Source organism: Filicampus tigris, chromosome 13, assembly GCF_054856515.1.
Source record: "Filicampus tigris isolate MCC_2025a chromosome 13, RoL_Ftig_1.0, whole genome shotgun sequence".
NCBI classification, from domain to species: domain Eukaryota; kingdom Metazoa; phylum Chordata; class Actinopteri; order Syngnathiformes; family Syngnathidae; genus Filicampus; species Filicampus tigris.
Genome location: NC_141229.1, coordinates 8,276,805 through 8,296,116, shown reverse-complemented (window position 1 = coordinate 8,296,116; position 19,312 = coordinate 8,276,805). Strand labels below are relative to the sequence as shown.

General features: G+C 39.3%; 2 protein-coding genes across 5 annotated transcripts in view; both read right to left on the bottom strand.

Moving 5' to 3' along the window:
• Nucleotides 1–4,261, bottom strand: part of rcan3 (regulator of calcineurin 3) — a 40,654-nt gene extending 36,393 nt beyond the window's left edge. For 2 of the 4 annotated variants that reach the window (XR_015089334.1, XM_086049726.1), the window contains exons 1-2: nucleotides 4,105–4,261; nucleotides 3,149–3,406 (exon numbers count right to left, since the gene is read on the bottom strand). Coding sequence is in view for 3 of the 4 variants with exons in the window: in XM_086049726.1 (XP_085905852.1) it covers nucleotides 3,149–3,361 (213 nt within the window). In the remaining variant the exon portion in view is untranslated. Of the gene's footprint in view, nucleotides 1–3,148; nucleotides 3,407–3,511; nucleotides 3,654–3,682; nucleotides 3,702–4,104 lie in introns of those variants that run through there. The other 2 variants (XM_086049728.1, XM_086049727.1) reach the window with 2 other exon arrangements.
• A 409-nt stretch (nucleotides 4,262–4,670) lies between these two features.
• On the bottom strand, nucleotides 4,671–12,474 carry nipal3 (NIPA like domain containing 3). The gene is made up of 11 exons (XM_086050413.1): nucleotides 12,236–12,474; nucleotides 12,009–12,077; nucleotides 11,044–11,215; nucleotides 10,297–10,356; nucleotides 10,060–10,205; nucleotides 9,851–9,947; nucleotides 9,187–9,322; nucleotides 8,137–8,225; nucleotides 7,828–7,891; nucleotides 7,380–7,474; nucleotides 4,671–7,292 (listed from the first exon to the last, which is right to left on the bottom strand). Exons 1-11 carry the CDS (start codon nucleotides 12,269–12,271, stop codon nucleotides 7,105–7,107), a joined length of 1,152 nt encoding a protein of 383 aa, XP_085906539.1. The 5' UTR covers nucleotides 12,272–12,474; the 3' UTR covers nucleotides 4,671–7,104.
• Between the last annotated feature and the right edge of the window lie 6,838 nt (nucleotides 12,475–19,312).

Below are 19,312 nucleotides of genomic sequence, written 5' to 3'. Positions count from 1 at the left end.
AAATGACATCACAACTACCCAGGGCTCAGGTAACGACCAATCACAGGTCACCTGTATTCTGAATGTGAGCCGTGATTGGTCGTTATGTGAGCCCTGAGTAGTTGTGATGTCATTTTCAGTCGACAGAAGTGACAAAATGGCCGCCCCCTGAGATGGCTAAAAATGGGTGGATTTTGCTGCTTAACTCATATTCCACAAACGAAATATTTATCAGAATGCCTTGTTTCAACTAGTGGGCTTGCATAGAACATATTCTTGAATAAAAATTGTTTAGGTAGACTTCCGCTTTAACCAATTAGTATCTAAATCCTACTCTTATTTCATTTTTTTTCCTTCAAAGTACATATTCGTCGCTGTCCTGTGCAAAAAACACTTAGGTCCAATTTTGGATTTTTTTTAAATTTCCATGTTAATGTGATGTCTGTAACGTGGAAACACCATTCACGTAAAAATAAGAAAATTGAAAAAAAAATGGACATACCGGTAAGTGTTTTTCACAGGACAGCGACGATATGCATGACAGTAAAAGGCACTTTGACTAATCAGCATCACCACAGCTGAAGCTCCAACTGTATGTGAGAAGCAAGATGGGTGGGAAAGATCATAGTTCAAATGTGCCTCTCATATTTAAAAAAAAAAACAGTTAATGGAAGAAAAATCCTACAGATAAAAATGGAAACAAACAGGTCCTCTTTTAGTACACACAGAAACCAGGAAGACATTTTTACAGCCAACATCTTACCAATATGGCTGTCTGCCTCTGCCTCTCTCCTCCTCTTTTGTAAAGCACACAGTGACAAAAACAGCTTGTCCCTCGGTATAAGCACACGAGAAGGGGGTAATGTTGGCGCTGGGGGAGAGCCAAGAGCCCAAAGACAAACCAAAAAATGTAGGTTACCTTGTCCCTTGATGTCAAGCGTATTAGTCAGTTAGTGGGGACAACTTTTTTCCTCCATGTGGTCATTGAGCTAAATTTATGATGAAGTGTCACACTGACGTAAAAGTTGGCTTAAGCGTGGGTTGATTAGTCATGCCTGAGGCACAAGGATGACGCAATACAAATTGTTGTATTACTGTCTTGGATACTACAAAGTGCTAACCCGATACCAAGCGTGTCAAAAGAACGATGTACAAATGACAGAGGGTTACATCGTAAGCCACGTTGGAAAAAATTCTGAGCTAAAAGACACTTCTTGTATGTGACATCTTCACTCAGAGGAATCATGAAAGCGAGCAAACAACTGCCAGGAATCTAATTATTGGGATCTTGAAAAGAAATGGTTTTCGATTCCTATCTCTAATGATGTTGGTGGCGCTTGGGGAGATTAGTTTTTGTTTTTTTGTGTAAAAAGTTGGAGCACCAACAATTTACAGTCTTCAATTAACCTAAAATGCACATTTCTGGAATGTGGGAGGAAGCCGGAGAACCAATTAAGAAGTGAATTTTATATATTGTCCTCTTTACATGGGTTATTTTGGAAAATGTCTTGGCGGCTGGCATCAAATGCTCTCGTGGGACCACGTGTGGGTTCCCCACCCCGGCCGCAAAAGACCACCACATGCTGTCCTTCTGTGTTATGTGCTTGTCGAATCAAATCGGCACCTCTGCAAGCCCCCCCCCAAAAAAAACAATCTAATCAGAATAACCTCTTTGTGCTGTGATTCCTCTCCCCTTTCCAAACCATCCTGTCCTCATTCTGAAAAGTTGAAACAAATGTCAAAATGTCTATTAATAGCGCGCCTCGCTTAATTGAACCACGCAGAGGAGAGAAATCTATTGACACGCTCCGACTGAAGGGTGCGAGGGTGGCATTTCCACTTAAAAAGAGGCAGTTGGAATTGTAATGAGGCAGAGAAACGAGGAGGCAAAGCAGCAGACTCACAAAACGAGAGTGATTGGTTTAAAGGGTTTTTTTTGGGGGGGGGGACCATAAATATGTAAAGATGGGATCAAAGAAAGCACGCAGAGGAGAGTTGCTAAAGTGCAATCTGAGAGAAGGACTTGTACGGGGAAGCTGGACTGAGTGGTTACTTAAGGCGAGAGATGTGAAGCATGCCGGCTGGGAGGACTTGACAGGATAGCATAATTGGATTAAAGAGGCAGAAAATTAAAAGTCTGTTTTTTTTTTGTTTTTTTTGTCACCTTTAGGCAAGCAGGGTGTAGTGATCCAAATATTATTGTATGTAAAAAAAATAAAAAAATGTTCAGACTTTCCAGAGGGGGAAGCTAATTCATCTGGTCAAACTACTATTACCAAACCATTATGCACATGTTATTTTTAAGGAGCATTTTAGCATTCTTAAACATCATACTAGTGTAAAAAGAAGGGAGCTAGAAAGCCAGATGTCACAGTTGTGTTCCATTTCCCGTTCTATGGTTATCATCACACTTTCCCATTTTGCCATCACTGGTAACCTATGAAAACTTTATAAAAACGGCAAATACATTTAAAAAAAAAAACTCCATATTTTGGTTGCCTGCACTTAATCCTTTGCATCCTCACATGGCTTTAGTTTCACGAGATTTGCTGATATCATGTTTAAGTCACAAAGTAATGACTTATGGGCCATATCTTCCAGAGCATTTGAGGTGTTCTACTTTTGAGGATCCATTATACAGACAATAATGGATGTAACTAATTCATAACTCTTAATATAAGCACCAATTTGTGACGTTGAATTAAATTTCCTGTTCGACAGTTAGCATCACACAATAAAACGCAAAATCCACTTGAAGTGGAGTTAACACTTTAGATGCCCAGCGGGCCAAAGTCATACAAGTCTTGCTATTATTTTTCCAGAAAATCTCTTAAAAAACATTTGGTGCGTGTTACATTTTGCTGTGATCTATGGTAAATAGCAACAAGCCATAAATAACTGACAACTGACTAACCACAAGGTGGCGGCCAAGCACTTAAAATGGGAAGGGCCAGAAAGTACCAACAGCTGCATCGGGATTTTACACAATTATGAATCCATGTTGCAGAAACAACCATGCAATTCAGTAGTTAAAATATTCAACGCACACACACACAAAAAAAAAAGAATATACAGGTTTTCAGTGTATACCTTCATCCAGATCTGCACCAAAATATTCCTTGCTGGACTGTGTTTTCCTGTGTTTTCAGGTGGAAGACATCTGACTTACCCTGTCCACGTCATCTTCAAACACTGCCTCGTGGACGCCGCACGCGAAGAGCGCGGTGGGCAGGTCGCTCAGGTCCATCATCTCCTCGCCGACGCCGTCCTGGTCGTTCTCCCCGAACACCATGTCCTCTTCCTCCTCCTCCTCATCCTCCTCCGGGTCGCTGCTGTAGGCCTCAGAGCCGTTGCTCCACGCCTTGGAGCTCTCTCGCAGCATGATGAGCCTTGTTGGTGTGTGGGTCACAAGCAGGAAAATTTGGCACTGTGGAGGAGAGGGGAGGGTTTTAAAGAACTATCCTTTAATGAAGAAGAAGTTGAATTAGAAATTGTATTTCAGCCATACACAGGGACATTTAAAAATACAAACCAGTAAAAATGTGTGCAGGTTAAAAATGAAAGGGCATAAGCAAAGTCTATTAAATGAAGCCCTTCACAATGCCATTGTGCTGTATAAATCAAATAAACCATTGTACAGGTATGTATAACTAAATAAATGTAAGACAGTACACGGTAAATGGGGGAGAAACCAAAACCATACAAGCTCGGACGGCCGCTTCCGAATGAGAAGAAGCAGCAGGTTGCTGTTGCTCCTCAAACAATCGCTGAGCAAACAGCGACATCTAGTGACATAGTTAATGAAACATAGAACATCATCCACTTGCGAGGCATAACACAGCCTCACACGTTTGGTTTGAATACGGCTACGAAGATCATATATTCAAACATTCAACCATTAAATTATGTTTTGTGTAGAACGCAGCACGCGTAGGGGTTATTTGCATCCAAGGACACCGAAGGACACAGAAAAGACTCAATATTACGTAAGGACCTCATTCAAACACCGACAAACGTGACAATAACCTCGGTCCACGAGCAATCTACACACACAAACAGTAAAAGCACACAATATAATACTCCTTCGTGACTATGGCTATAAATGCCGGTTGTTACATCACTCACCCGACTACCGTTCGTGAAGATAAATCATTTCAACAAGAACCTAATACAGAATTTGAGGAGTCGAACGCAACGTGACGCCACTTGTCCTGCTCAAAAAAAATATCAAATTTGCTGTCAAATGCGATGTTTGTTATGATGGGGATTAGTGCGGCGCAACCTAACGGTGCCAGAGACAGTTGGGCCAATGAGACGGCGGCTGAATTTGAAGGTGGCCAATCAAAAAGCAGACTGGAAATGATGCCCCCGCCCATAAGAAGTTAACGAGCAACCGGTGGCTCTCATCTCTACTGCTAAATATATATTTTTTTTAACGTTGTGAACAACATATTTTCCTGAATACTAATTTAAATATGAATGTAACGTTTGCGCTGATGTATTCGTTTTTCGGTGTAGAACGTAACTTCATAATATTATTATTATCACTTATAGTACAGTATTGTATTGGATTTATAATACTGTGCTAATAAATCCAATGGAGTAATGAAAGAAGTGAATTTAGTCAAAGTGAAGAGGAAATCAATAGTTGGAGTTTAAATGCTTAAATCAACAAGTTCAACAACTGTTCATCACATCTCCCCGGCAAGAATCTTTATTTCATTTTATTTTTCAGAGACCCATCTGTATACAAGCAATAAAAATAAATTGTCCAGAATATTTCCCTTTAAAATCTAAAATTCTAAGAGGGTAGGGGAACGGGGGCGTCACACACGCACACAAAACCCCACACATATTTTAAGTGCCAAAAGTCAAAACATGAGCATATTCTATTTATTTATTTATTTTTCGTTGGATTTAAGTACAAACCTAAGTTGACAGGTCAATTAAACTGCATACATCAGAATTTTTATGATCTGGCAAAAGGAAAAATTTACCTCAATACAATGTAGACGTGGATGGTTGTCTGTTTTTTTTGTTTTTGTTTTTTTAATCCAGTGTAGAGCTACTGTCCTTTAAGGCATGGTAAATCAATAAATACAATAAATTAAAACATCTGCATTGGACCCATTCACAAAAAAAGGTCATAATAATACAACCCCCAAAATGGGAGGTAAAAATGGAGTGAAGCATGCACTGAGGCAGATATCGTAAAAGGCAGATAATTTACAGGAACTCCTGAATTTCAAGCAATCATTGGCGAGGCTTCAGCAGTTCATTGAGAACACAGAAATAAATAGTCCCTTAACGGTAAGACCCCTGCTCTTATTTTGCCAACGCTACAGGCGGCAAGCTTCAAGGCACAAGTCACATTTCCACAAGTACCGTTCAAAAATCCAGCACCTGTAAAAGTTGTTTTGCTGGTCCTGAGCATGATTCTACCTTAGGTATGTCAAGTTTCCTTTTAGGGCATCCTTGCAGTTAAATAGGCAGACACAAATACAGTGGAAGCTCCAAAGTCAAGTTTACCCTATTACTTAAAAAAATATACATATAAATAATTGGCTAATAATATCAATTGAATTTATTATAAACAAAAACAAAACAATTCTTCAAAATCAATGTACTTATTTTAACTTTTTGGTTGCTTTTTTTTTTTTTTTTTTTACACCTCATTAACCAATGACCTGGCTCATCTGTCCATTTTAACATTGAAATGTAGCCCTTGAGCAGAAACTACTTAAAGACCCTGTAAAGCGAATTCAGAGATTTGTTTCTAAATGCACCATACATGTTTGACAATAAGTGCTGAAAACGTGTGCAACGTTGTTAATGACACTATTCACTGTGGTAGGTCAAATTAAGAAAACCGAATAATTTGATGTATTTTCACCAGATGTGGGCATTCCGTCAGACAGATGGACCAGTCAGTCCGTCCGTCACTGACAGACGCCCGCTTTACTGACGTTAGACGATAGATGGGAAACTTAAATAATTTTTTTCTTTTTAAAAAGACGAACTAAGCACAGACGGAAGTGGGTTTTTGACCATCAGTGTAAGCATCACTAACCGGGTCAAGTCCCGACTACCTCTCAGTCCGTCACTTACTGACGCCCGATTTGCTGATGGCAGAAACACGCCCTGCTTGTCTCGTGTGTTTGTTCGCAGGCGGTTACTTAGAGAGGACTGCATTGACTATATACTGTATATGTGAGAGTGAGTGCTCCTGTTTTCAATAGGATCTCTGTGGGGGACTGTGATGGCTAAAAAGGCGGCACCAGAAGACCTCACTTCACTTTGCTATGACAACACAAATTTACACTGTTCTTTTGAGTCTAAAAGTTGATGAATATGTGTTTGCATATAAAACTTTATGGTTCTGGTTTTCTGTTAAATCTTGGTGAAATTATTTACATTCAAGGCTGTCACGAGTGCTGAATCGCAGGGCATTGGCAGAATATGAAAACGCTTTGCACTTCCTGTGCAGTAGGCGAAGTGCTGTAATCCCTGCCATGAAAAGAAGGAGAAGAAGAAGAAAAAGCGCATTTATGAACAGAAACTGGAGTGCGTTACTTGGTTTGGATTTTATTTACCCTTGGCCACAATATGGAAATAGATTGTGGTTAAGGCAAGCCATTTTAAACTTTAAATTAAAACTTTTTCGCTGTTTTAGGAGTTAAAACAGCAGCATGCAACCACCAGTTCAATAAGCTGGCAAATAAGCGTATGTGCAACGGACAATAATAATAATAATAATAATGAGAAGAAGAAAGAGAAGTAAAAGGAGGAGAAGAAAAAAGAAAAGGACTAGAAGAAAAAGTAGAAAAAAAAAAAAAAGAACTGATGAACTACCTGGCCGACGGACTGATCAATCGACGATTACAGGTTGGTTCAGCTTGAAAAAACTAATAACAGACCGGCAAAATTTAGTAAAATGCCCACCTCTGATCTTCACTCTACAGCTATTTTAGGAATTCTAAATGTGAAAATCTGGTATTGGTCAATAATGGTTTTATTTACGAGTCATTTACTTCACCCAAATGGGAAGGAACTTCTCTACAATCACTGAATGGATAGTGTTTGACTTTGGAGCTTCCACCAACCTACAAACGTAAAAGCTTGTTGCTAATCTTGCTTCCTGTCAGAAGATCCACTGGATGCCCACGCGGGTCTGAAGCTGGTGGTGGGTTGCTCCGTGTTGACGGCCCGATTAGAAGAAGTGGTTCCGTCGTTGTTGACCAGAGCGCCATAAGAGAAAGTACCTGTGAAGTCAGCCGGGACATCCGGACCCTTGCTGTGAATGGTCGGCACACCTAATCGTGGACGACACACCAGAATCAGAATCAGCCAATCCAATCGCAGTGTAGTGTTTGGTGAACGTACATGCAATTTTTACACACCATTACTCATATTTATAGTGACGTAGGGCTCAAAGTTCTTGCTCTTTTTCCTGATTTTGGTGATGAGGAAGACACCCAGGAAGCATGCCGCAGTTCTACATAAGCCACAAAGAAACCAGCTCAAAACAGTCCACTTGATTGCTAAAAGTGTGCTGCAGGAAAGTTATCCAATTTAACTTTAAATGGTGTGAAAATTATTTATTTATCTGCTGCCAGCCACACAACAGAATAATAGCTTTGTATTCAAGTAAACAGGCCCAGATGTCATACTGAGTATGTGCATTTGTGAGTAAATTGACATGAGAACATCTGTATTTTAGTCTGCAGCTTTTACTGTAAAATAATGAAAACAAAGTCATACGGTGTGATCTCAGAGGTACTCAAATAAAAAAGATGTACTGGAACACGGATGTATTTCTGGTGGGGTTTTTTTCCATTATTGACTCACCCCAATAAGAACATGCTGATGTGAAGGATGTCTTCATGATTAAATTCCAAGTAAAACACAGCTCCTGAAAAAACAGTCATGACATCATCATTTGTTCTTTCGAGCCAACAGAATATCTTTATTCAATTTGGACTTTTGACATGATCATTCTGAAAGCATTTCCAAGCACTGTGACTCAAGGGCAAGAGCAAATCTATTTTTGCCTCTGGGTTAACAAACAAGAGTTTTCACCAAACCTGCTTCTTAACCGCGCCACTGCTGATGAGTCAACAAAAAATATTTAACCACGATAAACATCCCGTGACTCACCTGCCAAGACTGCCAAGATGGTGGACAGGATGTAATTGATGCTGGCGATCTGGCACGTGTCGTACAGCTTGGAGGCTTGGGAGAGAAAACTGAAAAAAATAAAATAAAATAAAAAAAAATAAAATAAATCAATCATGTACAGAACTTAAGTAACTCATCAAGTTACTATCCATCCATTTTCTATTTTGCATGTCTCATTAGGGTGACGTGTGAGCTGGAGCCTGTCTCACTTAAGGCGAGAGGTGGAGTACACCCTGGAGTGGTCGCCAGCAAACTGCACGGCACATGGAGACAAACAATTCACACTCACATGCACACCTAAGGTCAATTAAGAGTCTTCAATGAACCTAACGTAAACGTTTTTGGAATGTGGGAGAGAGAGCTGAAGATTCAAACCCGGGACCTATTAACCTGCTAACCACTACTCACCATGCTATCCATAAAGCTACGAATACAACCAAATACTGACACTTCACTTCTCAGATAAGGACCAATCACGGCTCACCTGTTTTCTGAAGCTGAGCCATGATTGGTCTTTATATGAGCCCTGAGCAACTTTGATGTCATCTTCAGTCGACAGAAGTGACAAAATGGCCGCCCCTTGAGCTAGCTAAATACGGGTGGATTTCTTATATTCCACAAACGCAATATTAATCAGAATGCGGTGTTTAGACTAGTGGGCCTGCATAGAACATACTCTGGAAAAAAATGTGTTTGGGTTGACTTTCCACTTTAAGAAGTGCAGTCAACGTGTTGAACCATCATTGTTTCATGAAACATGAAATATTGAAGTGATAATGTCACAGATTTGTTTGCATTATTCTTGTAAACTACTTGATTCGCTGGCTTACATTTAAGGCAAACTTGTTTGTGAGAATTAAAAGACTGCAAGTCAAAGTGTTTGGAGCGAGGGACTGCTGTGGGAAGAGGACCTTGAAAAACAAAAATCATATTAAATTGCAATTGTAATACTGTGGGGAAAAAATTGCCATTAAATTGTTCTTCTAAATTGTTCATTCATTTCCATAGCACTAAATAGTCACCACTCACCTGGCTTGAAAGACGATTGTCGACACCATGCACACAAACATGACAGTGAAGATGGGGTAGTTAAGCTGCATGGAGCCCTCGAGGGTCAATATCAACATGTGGGACACCGCCTTCACTGAGATGACTGTCACTGAACCTGAGCACCACACACACAAACACATGCTTTAAGTGAAAGTCAACGCAAACATTTATTTTCCAGGAATATGTTCTATGCAAGCCCACTAGTTGAAAGAGGGCATTCTGATAAATATTGCGTTTGTGGAATAACTGTTAATCCACTCGTTTTTAGCCATCTCCGGGGGCGGCCATTTTGTTTTCTGTCGACTGAAAATGACATCACAACTGCTCACAACGACCAATCGCGGCTCAGATTCAGAAAATAGGTCAGTCGCGATTGGTTGTTGTTAGCAGTTGTGATGTCATTTTCAGTCGACAGATGACAAAATGGCCGCCCCCAGAGATGGCTAAAAATGAGTGCATTTTGCTGCTTAACTTATATTCCACAAATGCAAAATTAATCAGAATGCCTTGTTTCAACTAGTGGACCTGCTGGGAACACATTCTTGAAAAAAATATGTTTAGGTTGATCTTCCGCTTTAAAATATCAAAATGACGAACTATGCTCTAGCTATAGGAGAGGAGGAGAGGAGGTGTTTTTTTTTACCCAGCAATGCAACCAGCAGCAGGATGATGACGAGGTAATTTGCATTTTTCTGTTTGTAGAAATATAAAAGCAGACAGAACGTGATGATCTCCAGAACCTGCCCAAAAATAAATAATTACACCATCAATTCAACATACATTTATGTTGGAAATGACTGTTGGCATAAGTGACACTCATGTGAATCAACTGCGCACTGAGCGTCAACTTACCAGATATAAGAGAACGGGCCATCCGACGAGGTGTTTCACTACGACTTCCGCTATCAGTTTTTCATGCGAGTTTGGTCCAAAAGCCACAAAGAGGTACGCGCCTCCAACAACTAGGATGGCGCCAAGGAAGGACAGCCCGTGGCGCTCTGGAAGCAAGACACATCATTGAAGTTCTTGACCGATTAAATTGAAATAAATAGAAAATTGTAAAATTGCGTCTGCCAATGTCCCACTTACTTGCAAAGTCCTTTGGCTTTGATTTCTCATGCATGAAAATAAAACCCAAAATGTAGCTTGCTGAAAGACAAAAAGCATAGCACAACACATCAACATCATATTTTCCTCAGGTGTGGGGAACCTTTTTTTTATTTTGGTATTTTTTAAATTAGTGGAGCGCAGAGTTAAAAGCAAACATGGAAAAGCAGCATTTAGCTGTTATGCTGCGCATAAATGGATTAAGATAGCTAACAGAAGTCAGCCCCAAATGTGAATGTTTTAAGTCCAGGTTAAAAACAATAGGGTTTTTTTCTCATGCTTTTAACTGAGCTTTTTCAAAGCATTTTAATTTTTTTTTAATCTTTATCTCGCATTACACATTCTTTCAGTAATTTCAGCAAGTCATCTTTTACTTCTGCACTTTGTTTAGAATTGTCTTTAGTTCTTTGTTTTTAAATATTGTACTTTTAATCCTGTAGTGCTCATTGAGTTCATTTGTGTATGAAAAGGGGTACATAAATAAAGCTGCCTTGCTTTTTTTTCTCAATAGTATGCAACTTTATTCTCGTAATGTAACGATTTCACTCTTGTGGTGTAAATCTTTTTTTTTTCTTTTCAGTGTGGCCCCAATACTACTTGGTGAAAAAGGAATTAAACCTCAGAGGAACTGTCATAAATCAACCGAATGAAATGGCCCCTGATAAAGAAAAGATTCCCCACTATTTTAACACTGAGATCCGATACCACCGCCCAAGAAGGGAAACTCACTTAGGATAGAGACGGCATTGAGGGGTGCTACGAGGCTGAGGGGGGCGAAGGCATATGACACGAAGTTGGCTGCTTCGCCTAAAATGGCTAGAAAAAAGCCAAACCACCAGGTTTTTGAGTGGTAGAAGAGTCGTGGGTCCTTGGCTCCTACGATGATCACATGGCCATATTTCTGTCCAAAAAAGGGGGGGAAAAAAACACATCAAAACAAATAATCAGCTGTTGGGCAAAGCAAACAGTGCTCCAAATAAGCGAGGCTAATATAGTATAGTATAGTGCTGATAGTGCAGTAAAGTATAACAATAAAGAAAGGAATTTACCAGAAAAATTGACAAACTGACGGACAGACTCCCAGTTCAGCATTTGCGAGTTCACATATTTGCATGTTGCTGTTGTTGTTTTAAACCTACGTCCTCTGTTATTCAAGCAAAAATTCACCTGTTCACTGTTTTTGTGCTCATGCCAAAGCAATAAGTCTTGCTTTGCTGCCAAAATTTGGCATATTGGTGCCAAGGAACTCCGCTCATGTGAGTTGAGGAGCTTTGTGAGGGTCGTGCGTTGCTGACATTGTTCGTTATTTGAGGAGCTTCACTTCGGCAAAACTATGCTTTGCTGCCATCTTGTGGAATATATAGGCAATTACAAACCGGAGAGTCGATTAGGGCAATAATTTAATTATTAGTGGCAGGGCTCGGTCACTACTCCGTCGTGAATAGCGGGTTGACTGTAGGTAGCCTTAGATAGATATTGATATATTGATATATAAATATATAGATGGATAGATAGATAGATCACATACTGTGCACGTTACAGATACTGTAAACAGCTATAAACAGCTACGAAAAAGACAAGCTGAGATATTGATCGTCAGAAACATACAGATATTCAATAACTGCTATAACAGATACATAGACACAAAGTTAGCCATCTAGATTGAGACAATATAGAAAAAAGAGGCACGGTACCTGAATATTTAAGGAGATGCTGACAAGCACGTTTCCAAAAATAGCAAGCAAAGTCCCGATGAGGTTATTCTAAAAAGACAAATATATATACACAGTTCCTTACAACATGTAAAAAAATGCACAGAAAATGTTCGGACGTTAATTGTCAGTGTTGCAAAATTATGCATTTATTCTCAGTTAAGATAAATAGTGTATACATTTGAAACGAGGTGAAAAGAAATACATACCATGTAAGAGTCTTCGTCCGCTCGGCTAACATCCATCTTTTTAGCCTTCGATAGCGATTAACCATTTAGGAAACAACAGTCACACTTACGATAGGATATTTCATGTTGTCGCTCGCTTTCCTCTTTTAAAATAACTAGTATTCATTAGTGGGCGTATTTCTCATTTTATTTGCTTAAAACGCACTTTCGCCGAATCGGAGCTGGTGGCTTCCGGGTTTGATTGACCAGTTTGACAACCATCTCCAGGCTGCGTCATATGACGCTGGAGTCACGTGACAGAAGGGCCAACCTGTAAAAGCACATCGTTCACAAAAGAACAAACAAAAACTACAAAAAGTTGACTTGGGTTTTTGGTGGTATTACCATGATATTAATATATTTCTGTTTTTGTAAATACTTATGTGTTTTCGTATTATTTAACATAACAATAGAGTGGTATGGTATCGCATATGGCCAGACGGTGGTGCCATTTAACTAAGAGTGACGGAAACGATCACACCACCTCGGGCATAAACTTTATGATACAGTACTCAGATACTAATGTACAGTTCTTTATTTTTTGCAATGCGTTGTTTAGCACAACATTGTTAAGATATTTTAAAGCTTTTAATGTTTATTTTTAAGGAAGTGTATATTTTTAATTACAACATATGTATTTTGTATTATTATTATTATTTGTTTATGTTTCATTTATGCACTTTGCACTTTGTTCAAGCTGCAAGTGCAGTTTAATTTTGAGTTGATTTGAGTTGAGTTACTCAGGCTCAGGCACCTGATAAACATGCATCGATTCATCCATCCATCCATCCATGCATCATCCATCCGTTCATCAAGCACAGCACACTTGTATTTGCCTGTATTAACCTGTATTTCAGAAAAAATATTTCTGAATAAATCCCAAGTAACATCTTATTTAAATTCTAATTTAATTTTAGAATTACTCTAATTACAGTAACATAGTTGGAAGTAACAGGTTGTAAATTAATCTTAATGTTAGCGTTTTTACACAAGAGTACATGTAGCGTGCTGCTTTGCTAACTGGTCGAAAACAAACTTAAATAGAAATAAAGTTTGATATGAATGTTTTTTTTCCTTATTATATGAGTAATGCGGTTGCATTGGTTTGAGTGACACATTTCATTATAGCTGAAGACATAAAAAAAATATTTCAAATGAATAAGAGAGGACTTAGATTAGGTCCACCCATCATCAGGGCGATAAGCTTGATGATGTCATTCCTGCTGAGTCATGTAACCTTTTTCCCCCATCTTCCTCTAGAAGTAAATAAGGCCTTAGTAATGGGTTGCTATGTTGAACAAGAAAACGCCCAAGCGATTTAAAATATGTCAGTGATAAAACAAAAAGTTTTCACAATTGCAAGGAAGACACCAACAAAATCATACCAAAAATATTATGACAATTGATCGTCATGGAAGGGACATGAGAAAAGAGCAGTTTTAGGTGGTGATCAAGAGCTATTTTGCATAATACTAAGGAATCACTCCTACTACAGTTTGTTATATTTTCTTTCAGGACAGCTTAAGGACAACTACAATTTACGCAAAGTGAATGTTTCTCTATTTTGTGCATGGATTGCACATCAAAAATATTTACCAAGATAAATGAAACAAAAGTGTACTTTTCCAAAAATATATTCACGTCAATGTGGTATCCTACTTGTCTACTCCAAAATGAATTATAACAATAATTTTGATGAATAAAGTTATTTTTAGAAGGGTGTAATAGGTGCTATGAAGGCATGACAGTACACAAATGTGAAAGACTCTCACTAACAATAGAGTTTACAGGGTGTAAACTCCTGCTTGAACGCAAGTTCTGCTTCTAAAAGGAGATATTAATCATGTCAGGAGCTGATGTGTCATTGCATCCATTTGCACGCAAAAAAATATATATACATATATGGCAAAGGGCAGAAATGTATAGTCTTCTTTGAAAAATAGAAATTGAATGTATGAGAGTATCTGTATCTGTGAATGCTGAATTCGTAATTTTTATTTCAGTCAACAATTTCCTTTTTCAACTTGCCGCAAAACTTAATTTTACAAATCAGAAGACGGAATGAACATGTCATCATTAGCTGTAAGGGACAAATGTAATTTTTAATCTTTAATTTATGCAGTAGGCATGCTGTGCTAAGCCACTGGTACTGATCAAATCACATACCCACTGGGTGTAAAGGGTGTGCTGAGGTATGTAAAATACATGTGTGCGCACAGACACATGCACGCACACAGACAGACAAACACACCCGCACTCACAACTCACAGTGTTAGCTGCAAAGTCTAATGAACAACAATACAAGATCTACTTCTTGTAATGAGACTATCATGTCATAATAACACTCAGGCTGTGATACTGATTTAAGAGTGATCATTATTGTGGTTGTAGTTTGCAATGGTAAACAACTGGTCTGCATAGTTTGGTTGCTTTATTTGGCTGCAGAATTATAGCAACAACAGCACTCCAAACAACAACCACAAAAATTAGAATATTGTTCACTGTATGATTTTCTACCTAAAGCGAAGTCTTTTTTTATTACCCAGTACCAGCCACACGCATCCAGTATAAGGTTACATACTGTTGGGCTGAAATTTGACCCATTTTGACATTTGACAACAATAAAAATACCCCAAATGCCATTCCTTCCCCATGGAATTTGCTGACTGAGAAGACACCCAAAATACACCCAACTGAAAATACTTCAACATGTCTTCTTTTGCAAACTCCATAGAGTATGGCTGGAGCCCGGATTTGAAACTATGACCTAAATCTGCTTACCAATCAGATTAAACAATGGGCGTTATATCAAAGAAGATGGTAGGAACGTTCAAGAGGGACCTTAAACTAGAACCGTCTGTTTCCACCACTCTTGCACAGATTCCCGCAAGTACACCACAATAGATGCACTTGTTGATCTTCTTTGAAGTGTCATGGGAGAATCTTGAAACAGGAAAAGAGGCTTATGAAGATTGTTTTTACTTTATGCCAATAATGTCAATTACAGTGCTTACTAATTGTATTAGACCTGTCATAAAGAATCATCATGATCTTTAATATTGACTCTTTCAATTTCAGTGAATGTGTAATGTTTTCACCTTTTGAACAGGAATGAGGACTTTCAAACTTAATTCACCTTTTACACCCAATTATGCACAACTCATAGTCAAATCTAAAATATTATTTGAGAACCTTTTTTCCCTTCAATGTACTGGAATTACTTAGACAAAATATATATTTATACAAAAAGCTTTTAAGCACAACAGTAGCATCAACCCAGAATATGTTTCCAGCAGGCCCATTAGTTGAAACACGGCATTCTGATTAATATTGCGTTTCTGGAATATGAGTTAAGAAGCAAAACCCACCCGTTTTTTAGCCATCTCAGGGGCGGCCATTTTGTCACTTCTGTCGACTGAAAATGACATCACAACTGCTCAGGGCTCAGGTAACGACCAATCACGTCTGACCTGTTTTCTGAAGCTGATCCGTGATTGGTCGTTTCCTGAGCCCTGAGCAACTTCGATGTCATCTTCAGTCGACAGAAGTGACAAAATGGCCGCCCCCGGAGATGGCTAAAAACGGGTGGATTGAATGCCTTGTTTCAACTAGTGGGCTTGCATGGAGCATATTATATGTTTGGGTTGACTTCCTCTTTAAGAAATCATAATTAGTTTTCTTTTGTGTTACTAAATGCAACCCGTGCTGCAGCTGCAGAAAATGGCAATGCCCTTTAAATGTTCCTTCAAAACATTAACGGCATTACCATGCGGCTTCATACCAAGAATTTAAACGTCAACCGCTTTTCAGTGCGACAAAGGCGTGTTCCTCATGTCCTCACAGCATGAAGTCATCCCTGCTTCGAGTGGACGGACCTGTTCTGCACCACCAGTGCATGAGCTCCAGAGCCTTTTGCACAGTCCACTGAGGGCCACACATACATGAGTTTAGGGGGATAAAAAATACAAAATATGATGTAAATATGTTTTACTATTTAGTATGAACAATGATGGGTTACTTGTTTTTATTATTATTAAGCTCATTCATTTTTAAAATTGCACAAAGAGCCGGTTCTAATGCTACCATGGGCCATATCCGGATCGAGAATCAACATTATAGCCAATCAAATGAGAGAAAACAGAAAAATAAAGATATTAAGGCAATTTATAATAAATGTACCTACAATTATTTAGGTGATGCAGTGTTTGCTGGTATTGGTTTTGATTTTTTTTTTTTTTTGAGTTCATATTTAGACTTCTTAAAAATTCGAACTCTTCTATTGAACCACAGTCATTTTCCAGGATTAGGAATTTATAAAATACAATTAAATAAACAACATGTTTTTATATTTTGTTATTTCATTTCAAGAATGAAAGTGTTTTTTTTTCCATTTCAATTAAATGCTAATCAAAAGATTTTTTTAAATTATATATTTATTTAGGTTAATAAATTCCCTCCACTCCCCAACCTTCCCCCCTATCTCCCCGCTCCAAACGTCTCCCTCAGAAAATGAGCGCCATTTAAATTTTTTTATTTAATCATAGTAGTTTCTCGTTAAAGTGTTGTCACATTTTATGCCATTTAATGGGGGGAAATGTAGGTCGCATTTCTTTTGGGAGTTTAATGCTTGCACAAGTGTGCAACTCTGGATCAACTCATTTTAAATGGGAGTCAGCACACACCTGTCACCATTTCAAATGATTCACCCCAAACTAAGTTCAGATGTTCGAGTAGGCTTTTCTTGACTTGTTTATCTTTTTTAGCAGAAGCCTGAATTTTTTGTGCTGCCATGACTATGGCCCCAGTTCCAGTTGTACACGAACAACCCCAAAGCATGATGCCGCCACCGCCGTGTTTCACTGTAGGAATAGTCTTCTTTTCGTGATGAGTAGTATTGTGTTTACACCAAACATATCTTTTCGAAGCATGGCCAAAAATTTTAACTTTGGTTTTATCGGACCATAACACATTTTTCCAAATGCAGCCTGCATTGTTGCTTGCCTAACTAAGGGTTCAAAAACCAGAAGGCCCTTTAAGACAAATATTAGGCCCTCTAATCTACAAGTAACCATGTGCATTTTTAGCCACGGCGTCTTGTGATTTACATTTCTTGCCATTCGCACCTCTTTTTCGCCCATGAGCAAAATGGTGCATGCTTAAAGGCAAGTGACGAACGGGTCGCAACACTTTATTTCTCGGTGGCGCGTTCCCCACAGTGCGTGGGCAGCCATCCGCCATCTCCCGAGGAATGCGTGAACGTTAGTGGCAAGCGTGGCAGCCCTACTTAATAACCGCCGGGCCTGTTCTGCAAAGCAAACGGACCAGCATCCATTTGTAATGACTGAAGAATGTGCGTACGTTAGCCGGAGACACGGATTGAAGGGGATCAGCCGTGTATGTGTGTGGGGTGTGTGTAGGTGTGGGTGCGCGTGTGTGATGTCGTGCAAATAGGAAGTTAAATCCCCGGCCTGGCCAAGTTGTCATGAAGTGTCGGTGGAAAAGCAGGCTTTTCGGAAACTCCGAGCGTGTGCGGACTTGTCGGGAGCACTTCTAGCTATGGATGCTAATGTTAACCCCTCTGCTGACCATGGAGAAGAAATACGATTTATTTTAAGAAGTAAAATACATACAAACATTTTTCCATTCAAATTCATCACATTTTCAATGTGTTGAAAATTTCTTTGCGGCAGGAAAAACTGTATGCAACCATTAAAACTGTTTGAGAATTTCTGGCGAACATCTTTGCAATCTTTTAAAAAAAAACATTCGGGCAGCGCGCAAACACAAACATTCACCGATCGGTGAGATACGAGCTTTAGCGACGCTAACGTTTTTTGAGACACCATAGGCAGGGCAGCCAGCCCTGGCAGCTTGCCCCTGCAATTACGTAACTGGCTAACACTACTATTAATGTCGGGGCTAATACGGCCGAGGTTAACGGGACGGAATCGTCTTCTTACCGGCCAGAGATGGAGCTCTGCGTCGAGGAGAGCAGTCAGCTGTACACCGCTTATGCAGCCCAAGTTAGCTTTTGTCCGGCCACAAAAAGTATGTCATGCTAACCCGTATAGATTGAAATTTAATATATATCGACCTGTAAAACAATTCAGCTTATGAAAAGCCTCTCAGAACGCATTGTGCTCGTCTCTTGGGGACTTATAAAACACATCCGGCACATCCTCATTCCCTTATAAGCAAGCCATAAAACCGTACATAAAGTTTTTGTGTGAAAAATGGGACATCCTCGCTGGACTGTTCATTTAAAGTGGAAGTCAACCCAAGCATATTTTTGTCAAGAATATGTTCTATGCAGGCCCACTAGTTGAAACAGGGCATTCTGATTAATATTGCTTTTGTGCAATAAGAGTTAATTCACTCGTTTTTAGCCATCTCTGGGGGCGGCCATTTTGTCACTTCTGTCGACTGAAAATGACATCACAACTACTCAGGTCTCAGGTCGCGACCAATCACTGCTGACCTGTTTTCTGAAGCTGAGCCGTGATTGGTCGTTACCTGCGCCCTGATCCTTTGTAATGTCATTTTCAGTTGACAGAAGTGACAAAATGGCCGCCCCCAGAAGTGGCTAAAAATGAGTGGCCCGCGATAACAATTTGGTTGAAACCCTTACTTTAAACTAAATAAGGTTAACCTAGTGGGGTATATTTTTGGCCTTTTTGATAATATGTCAGTACAATAGCGTTTTAATCCTGAAGACAATTTGGGCATATGCGGTAGGTGTGTGGCATGACAATGGTTTGTCAGTGAACCACACTGAACGTTTGGGAAAGTACACACGTATTTGTGAGCGAATCAGCAAAACATCTGATGATAAAGATAATTTGACAACAAACATGTCCATTGAACCTCCCATTGGCCTGGTTTGTTGTGAATGTTGTGTAGATTCCCTCATCTGTAAATTGGGATTTTTTTTTTTTTTTTTTTGCTTCAGGGACTGTGACTAGAGGCAGTGCAGAGTGTCATTTGTGAATAACACACAAACACGCACCGGAAGCGGCGCAGCTGAGTGAAATGCTCAAAAATGAGGAGAACATACTGCTG